This window comes from Pygoscelis adeliae, unplaced genomic scaffold (assembly GCF_000699105.1).
Source record: "Pygoscelis adeliae isolate BGI_AS28 unplaced genomic scaffold, ASM69910v1 Scaffold139, whole genome shotgun sequence".
Classification (NCBI taxonomy): domain Eukaryota; kingdom Metazoa; phylum Chordata; class Aves; order Sphenisciformes; family Spheniscidae; genus Pygoscelis; species Pygoscelis adeliae.
In genome coordinates, this window is record NW_008825613.1 from 1,719,525 (window position 1) to 1,728,207 (window position 8,683).

Here is an 8,683-nt window from a genome sequence, read left to right on the forward strand (position 1 = left end):
CCTGCTGAAAAACTCCCCAGAAACCTGAATCAACCCCTGCGGTGTCTCCAGCCAATTGTTTGCATTGCATTTTACTGTGGTGGCTCCCTACCCTGCAGAGGCATACGAGTGAAGGACAAGAGTGACTTGTTCAGGCTCTGCATGCTGAACTCGAGAGATGGGTAAGACCACATATTGTCTTACTGCAGGGAATGAACAATTTGATTTGCTCCAAGAAGTTGTCAGTTTATTGGGAAAAAAGATAATAGATTCAAACACTGGAAGAAATGTGTGCTTGCAAGATCATATTAGCTTCCAGTTAAGTGTTCACACCATTGGCCTCTTAATAATGGTAAGCAAACACTCTGGTTTAAAGCTCCTCAGTATATATATTCACTGTGTTCTGATCAGTTTTTAAAAAAATCAACTGAAAAAATCTTTAACACAAGCTTGAGTGAGGAGGAAAAGCAGATTTTACAAAGAACGAACTAATGGAGGTCAGAGCATCGGAACCCCATTCACAGAAAAATACAGATTTAAAAGGCTGAAAATTTTAAAATTGGAGAATAAACATCCTTTTTAAAGGCCTTAAAAAGATTGCTCCAGGTGACAGTTCAGAAACATACCAAGCTGGCTTTCAAGCATACCAAGCTACATTCAAGTAATTTATTTCATAAATGTTTTTTGTTTGTTTGTTTGTTTTTACAGCACCAGCAGCTTTTGTATTTTCTTTTTCTCTCCAAAATACAATACTTCTGTTGCGATTATGGGAGGGGGACGGAAGCAGGAATAACAGGATGGAAGCACGGCTCCATTTAATAGAATTTGTCTTTTGATAACATCAACTTCTCCACCCTTTCAGATTAACTCCAGAGTCTAGTGCTTGTCTAATGCTCTTCTGGAAACAAACCAACCAACCTGCAACTGGGATGAATACTCAGATCTTTCAACACTTTTCCTGAAATCAAAGATTCACTTCACCGGAAGAAAATATTGTTGACAAAATGTTTTTCAAAACAGTTTAAAAATTCCCAATTTTGGCAGCTCAAACTATACAGCTATATTATTGAGACTTAAGACACTTCTGAAAAATAACACCTCTTAATTAAAACCAAAATACGTACAAAAACAGTCTTCTCAAGAAGAAAAATGATCTATTAATATAACTCATCTCATTCCCATAATATACTGGTAATCACTAACACTGACAGGTAAAGAAATTCTTTTGGCAGTTATTACTACATGCAATCTGCTACTCTTTCCAAATGGGTCAATGCACAATAACCAAGAGGGAAGAATCACATTACTTTTCTTGTCATCCTTTGTACTTACTTGACAGTTATAATCGGTGTCCAGTCCATCCCACAGACTCATGAACTGAGCTTTCATCATAGCTGTAGCTTCATGGTCAGAACTCGATCGACTTCGTAAGAAGGAATCTGTATTAAAGGATTCAGTAAAGCAGTTTACTTGCAATCCTGCCACAGAAACTATGCTGTTTGATTTCTCACGTGCAGACTTGTGCTATTCTCTCTCTTATAAATACTCTTCTTAATAAACATTGTCAACAAATGAAAAATATTTCTTATGATGAAGAACAGGAAAGTGGAATCTCACCATATTTTTAAGCACATCTTAAGCTACATTACATGAGTATGTACCTATCACATGAGATTGTCCCAAATCCTGTGCTCCAAATTTTCACTTTCCTGAATTCATGGAAAGTGTAACTTTCACCTAAATTTCTCATGCACCTAATTTTCTCAAGCATTCAGAGTCTGGCAAGCTAGAAGACACCAAAGCACAGGAGAACAGCAAGCTACAGGACTGACGTAAAGTAGGCTATACACTTTGTTAAGCAGAGCTCTAACTCTGCTAGTGGTTGCCTGAAGAACTTCCAGCAGCTAGAAAAACACCACGTTTTTCACACCTATACAAAAGGATAAAAAGTATCTTAAGAACCTAGCCCCTTCATAAACCTAAACTGTGGAAAGGGTAAAAGCTTCATCAGGCTCTGTTTCTGCAAACTGTACAACTCACTCTAAGAAGCGCCAGTGCTATGAGACAACGAGCAATTTTAACTGAACTGCTCAAGTTCACAGGGACTTAAACAATAATGCGACAAGTCCAAATGCACTAACAACTGGCACCTTGGCTGTCTTCCTAGCTGAACTTCCCCTCCTACTTCTTCAACCTTATTAAACTATCATTCCTGAGCTCTCCAAAACCCGTATTTTATTTTCCGTTATGTGCCCTCATGGCAGAAGCATTGAAGTGTATTCAGTGATTGGTTTCCTGAACAAGTAGTTCCCGGGACAGAAGAAAAGCTTTCCTCGTGAACCACCTTAGCCCATCCGAAAATAAGCAGCAACTTGTTCTACTTGTAATTTCCTCCACTAACAAGAGGAAGAAATACACTGGTTTTCCTAATTTGACACCATTACTTTACAATACTATTTATATTACTAAACCTTGTTCCATTATCACTCTTTTTTAGGAAAAGATGACAGTAGATCAATACACCCATCAACTTGAACCTACAGTTTAATATCACTCTGCTATAGTTACTTTCAAAAAAAGATAGATTTTTACCTATTTCATCAATAAAAATGATGGACGGTTGGAGCTTTATAGCAAGGGAGAAGACAGCAGCAGCCAGTTTTTGAGACTCTCCATACCATTTGTCGGTCAGTGTTGAAGGCTGGAGATTAATAAATCGACAACCTGCTTCTTTTGCTGTAGCTTTGGCGATCAGTGTTTTGCCACAACCAGGAGGGCCATAGAGAAGTACTCCTGAAAAAGTAACGGTGTTAATGCTCTCTGGTCACTGTACAGAAAACATGCTTTGGCATGACAAACCTGATAGTGTCCAGCCTTGTATTTTATCCAAGTTTTAAAAGATAAGAAACCCGTGTTCCATCAAATCAGAGTTGTTTAAGATACACTTATTATAAAATTAAAGCTGAGAATACCAAAAAACAGATATGGTGAAATTGAAGGGATACATTTGCCTGAAAGATGACTGTTTTACTACTGTGACTATAAAGGTTACATAAAACTGGAACCCTATTTATTTCCTGTAAACATTTGACAGGCCTTGTTTATAGCCAGTTTCAGCTTTGCTAATAAAACTTAGCACAGAGGGGGGAGGGAGGGGGAAGGAGCCCACAAACATTTCAAACAAATTACCCGCAATTAAATATGACATCTCATATTATTTTTAAACTTGTCATAGTTAAAGAATTCACAGTAGTGTTTTTCTAACATAGCTGTAAAGAAAACAAACTAAAGAAAAAAATTAAGTCAAACAATCCTGAAACAGAGAATTACTAGGGTTTTTTTCTGTTTATGTGACTGACAACCACAAACATAATTACTCTAAAGCAATGACTTCCTATTAACACACAGTGCAAGCCACTAATAAAACTGGGGAGCTTGCCCTATATGGAAAGTCTACTTTAAAAAGATAAATAAAAAATATTTTTTTCCTTCAGCTTATTAGATCCTGACATTAAAGTAATTTTCCAGACAATTTCAATTTGTGACTTAAACAGAAAGTAGCCTGGAAAAACTAAACCAGTTACAAAAGTGCTTCATTTTCCATCACTTAGGACACGAAACTGAGATGGTCACAGACATTGGCAGTAATTAATAGTTTTCAGAGAATTTTCAGAAGACAATATTCCAGGGATCAGAGCAGTAAAGACAAACTTTGGCATTTTGTCCAATATTTTAGGTACAAATTCTGCTTGTTTGCAGTAACATACAGCAAATATGGCTGTAAGTATTCCAGCAGAGAGAGTCCGACTTCTGTTTTAATGTCCAACTTCTGTTTTAATGTTGGAAAGTTAATTTGTCACCCGCCGGTTTCCTTACTGCCTCAATACTGTGCAACTCAGCTCCACAGAAAATCAAGGGATCTCCAGAATAAAAATGGGATCTCTGTCTCTTTGAATGACTGGAATTTCTAGGACTAGAACAGAGAGACGTCTGCAAGATTAGCTTACATTGAAGTCTCATGTTTATGACTTATGTTTCTATGACACCGTAGAAATATTAACCAAGTGTACAAAGCTGTACAGCAGAGTTATAGCTCACGCCTGCCAAAGGACAAAATGGGGTATAAGAAGAAAAAAAATCGACAATTTAGGCAGATAAAAATGTAGGCTACATAGATTAGTGCACCAAAATGTAACATCAGTAACTGAGAAGCAATTATCGCTTCATTATTAAGGTGAAACTTATTCACTAGAACTTGATTTCATGGCAAGAGAAGAGGAAAAACCTGAGGGTTTTCCCTGGCATCAGTCCTAATGGTTGCACTTTGGAGTGGCAACCCACTTCCTCTTTCCTTTCTGGATAACTGTAACCTTTTCTTTTTTTTTTTAATTTTTTTTTTTTTAATACCAACACATAAATCTGTAACATTTCCTTCCTACCTTTTGGTGGCTGTAAGAGCCTGGAATTCTCAAACAAATATTTCTTCTTGATGGGCAAAATGACAGTGTCTTTCAAATCTGTAATAACATCATCTAAGCCTGCAATATCACTCCAGGTTACCTAATACGGAAAAACAGTATTAGAAATGATCACCATAGTCCCTGCCAACAAAAAATATCCACAAGCTTAAAAGAAGTGCAAGGCCTCAAAAATAAAAAGGACAAGTGATCAAAAAAACTCGGCTCTCAACGATGCAATTTTAGTTTTAAATTACAGAAATATTTTCTATGTATTTCCATAGATATCTATATATGACAAATTATGTAATCCAAAGCCAAAATCAAGCTCTTCCATGTCTGAAGTGCTTTCATCAAAGTAACAGAAAAAACAGTTTCTTACATGCATGCTAAGTGGGTCTACGAGATGTGCAGCAATACTCATTTCATATTCAGTAAGCTTGACGTTTTTCACTCCAATTTGCTTCATTAGTTTTTCAGCCTGGGGGAAATAAAACACCAAGAAAATCAGAGAAAGAAATTGAATGCTTAATTCAAAAATTAGTTTTTAAAGAACTGCTATTTGGAGCCTGAAAAGCTTCTCCGTAAGACACATCTGAAAAGCAGTTAAATCTTTCTGAAGTAGAATGTTCTGCTATTTCCTAATGACTTGTTGTCACTTCAGTGAAACTAAGTCATATATCTCAGTTCCCATCAAGTAAGTGTCACACCAGCCCTCCCACCCCCAAATCCACATGTCATACATTATAACCTGAAAAGCAAAAAAAATAAACATTAGAACACGGAGTTTGCTGTTCAGAACAGGTTTGCAGACACATAGGTAACATCAGTACAAAATCATTTCCATAATCTCGACACGAGTTTCCAAAGCTGGTACCAGTATGTTACACTTTAAAAAAGCCCATTAGTCCTTACGAACTTTGTAGAGGATTCAGATGAAAAGCCTGAAACTTTTTATTAAATAGAACTCTAGAGTTCTTTCACGTGCTTAATTATCTTCATTCACAACCCTGCAAATAATACAAACACTTTAATGGGAGATATAATTGTGTTATTACAGAAAGCATGCCCACCCCCCAAACCTCCACAGCACTGTATCAAGTAGAAATCGATATATTGTTAAGAAAAAAAAAAAGATAATTCACAGAAGCCAGTCAGTTTTTTCTTATGTATTCAATGTTTTCTTCTTCCCAATTTAAAAGGAAAAGTCATTTGTTGTGTCAACACCCTTTCACAATTCAGTTTCTCTTTATACTCAAACTTGTGGTTAAGTCTGACGTGCTTTTGGGATATTGCAACCTCTTATATAATAGCTGGCACTAGCACGGACTGTGAAAGCTGATTTTTAAAGTGGGGCAAATTTTTTAACTAAAGATTTCATTAAAAAGGAAAAACCACTCAAAACAGAGTTAGGTTGCTCAAAACCGCTGTTTGAATCTGTGAAATTTGTGTCAGCCAGAAACAAAAAAAAAAAGTTGCAACATTTCCTTTAATACTTTCCAAAGGATACAATTAACTTTTGGTTCTGAAATGCACCTAAATCTTTTCCCAGAGCATTAAGTCCCATGAATCATTCTAGTTCAACACAAGGAATGAGGCTTTTCACTTTTTTCTTCCCCTTTCCAGGACATTTTGACTGCTACTGGAGGTGGGGAGAACAGAGGGAGAGGGACCAAAGTGCAAGCTATTCTTAAAAAGGCATTTGGACAGCAGTGTTCCTCTTTGTCATGGGTAACCACAGTCCCTGCCTCTGCCATTAAGTTGCCAAAAAGCAGCAGAAAATCAAGTTATTTCTGCTCAAGGTTTTAAAAAGCAACCAAGTGACTGATGAGAGCATTATTTAACGTGACTGCTGCTTAGCAAAGTTGTCAGAAGCAGAAACGGCACTGGGACCACACTTGCAGATAATTAGAGACAACATTGCGCTACAGTTCAACAGTTTTTCCAGCACTTCAAGCTAGAAATTTTAACTTGTTATAAAATGTAAGCACTGAAAACGCTAACAGCCTAGATTCTGAGATTTACTAAAAAGTAATTGTAGTTTTTTGATTATTGCACATGCTTCTATTGATTACTTCGTTGGTTCTTGCAAGTCCAGTTTTCAGTTAGCAGATTCCTCTGTTTGAACGGTAATGAACGAGACAGCATTTCACAGAAATATTTACAAATAAAATCCTACCTGTTTCTGAGCTTCTACTTTCTGCTTTCTGGTCGGATCAATGGCATCAACCATCCATTTAATGGTAAAATATGTTACAGCACCAAATATGGTTAAACGAAAAATTAATCCGACCACTTCATTCCGGCTCAGGGGACGTGAAAATGCTTCAGCATGGACCATTTTGCCTCTCAACACTAAATGTAAAAAAGCCCAGGGAGGGACAGAAAGAAAGAAAATTAAAGCTGAGAAAACATCTGCCTTATATTTAAACACCACTTCATAAAAACTATTTCCCATGCACACAGCGGGCATAAAGCCTACCACGAAGTTATAATGAAATATCTCAATAATAGCACAACCCCAACATATAAAACTGTGTAAGATTAAAACACGTAGCGCTGAGTAAGAGAATGATTTCATTTCTACTTTCAGTAAGCAGAGAAGAAATAGCAGCAACAATTTGAGGCCTTACTTCTTGATTGACTATATGCAAAAAGGTCCTGATTTCACTCTCCCCTCAAGAAATCTGCATTCATTTCAGCTATACAATATCCTAATAAAGTAATAAAGATTATTATTACTTATAATAATTTATTATTACTAATAAAGTAATAAAGATTACTTTATTTCAGCGTCAGGTTTATATTCCCATTAAGACTGACATTTTGTGACTGTTATTGACCCAAGAATGCTGTGTCATGGAGACACAGATAACTACATGATTTAAACAGGGAGTTCTTTTCCCTAACAGGAAGTTTAAAGGAAAGGCACCCAATTGCCACATTAAGGAGCTACCAATGACTTGTATTTGAATAAAATGAGGTTAAGAGCTGGAGCCTGCACCTAACAGAATATATTTTGAGTTATTAATATCCCTGCAAAACTCAAAATGCTGGATGTGGCACACAGCTATCAAGGGAAAAGGCTGGCTGCTGTATAAGCCAAACCCAGAAAGTACAGCACCTTCAAGTTCAGGGAGCGTGCTGCAGAGAGGAAAAATCTCTTCCTAAAACATTGAAAAATTAGTTATAAAAATGGCATAATTATGTTCTAATCTACCTTCTCCTCAACTGGCAGGGTTTCCGCTTGAGACTCCCCAACGCTCTCCTCGTTCACTGCCCAATTTTCCCACTGTAAGGGCAAAATCAGTGGCAATTCCTTTGGCAGCTTCCAACGCTCCTTGGCTGGACTCCAAACTGAGCTGTCAGCCAGGGAAAAGCCAGACTACCTACAGCCAAGATATCCTTGAATTCCCCCTCGCTTGGCTAGCGGTCACATTATGTCGACCCTGTATTCAACTCAAAGCGATGCCATACCATAGATACTGTTTACGAGGATTCGGCAGACTGCAATTAGGAGAAGCACCGTGATACGTTTACCAAAAGACGTTAACAGCTCGCTACTGTATTCCAGTGTGGATCACTAAAACAGTTTTGATTTTTTTAACTCTTCATTCTCGGTTTAGAAATTTAAAAATCAAGGCTGTTGCTGTGCATACCTGCTTGGAAATCAAATAAAATTTGCCTGCTTAGGCATCTAAGCAAGTAACACAGAGCTAGGAGATTCTGCATGTTCTCTTAAGCCTGATTTAGTAACATAAAAGACCTTTATATTCAGTGAACAAGAAAAAAAGCTTCCAAAAAGCCCCCAAAAACAAAGGGAAAAAAGCCACTTCTTATGCAATCCTTGTCCTGAACAGCAATTGTAAGAAAAAGCTTTAACAGGAGAGAATTTTAAGCGTAATGTTTCTAAATGAAGTTCCGCTTACCCCGCATGAATTTTAGCATTTATCTTCCAGGCAGATGGCTGAGATAACGAGAAGGACAGTTAACTGAACAGCAAACTCTAGGTCCGTACGGCTACCACTGCCTTTTGCTCTAGCTCTGCCTGTCTGCACGCCAACACTTCAAATATTAAAAAGAAACCAAAACGAGAAGCGGTGCTGGTTCCTGTTCTGCTCCCACAGCGCGACTAGAGGGAAAGTTCAGTCACCGGTAGGAAGCTCTGGCCTCTCCCCGAGCCCTCAGGCAAGAACAACCGCTTCCCTTCCAAGGACTCGGCTTTACCCTCACGCAGCACCCCGATC

General features: G+C 37.7%; 1 protein-coding gene across 1 annotated transcript in view; it reads right to left on the reverse strand.

Moving 5' to 3' along the window:
- Positions 1-6,891, reverse strand: part of ATAD1 (ATPase family, AAA domain containing 1) — a 15,911-nt gene extending 9,020 nt beyond the window's left edge. Inside the window, exons 1-5 of the mRNA XM_009332766.1 lie at positions 6,616-6,891; positions 4,819-4,917; positions 4,419-4,539; positions 2,572-2,772; positions 1,312-1,418 (exon numbers count right to left, since the gene is read on the reverse strand). Coding sequence (XP_009331041.1) covers positions 1,312-1,418; positions 2,572-2,772; positions 4,419-4,539; positions 4,819-4,917; positions 6,616-6,777 — 690 coding nt within the window. The 5' untranslated portion in view covers positions 6,778-6,891. The remainder of the gene's footprint in view (positions 1-1,311; positions 1,419-2,571; positions 2,773-4,418; positions 4,540-4,818; positions 4,918-6,615) is intronic.
- Positions 6,892-8,683: the final 1,792 nt, after the last annotated feature.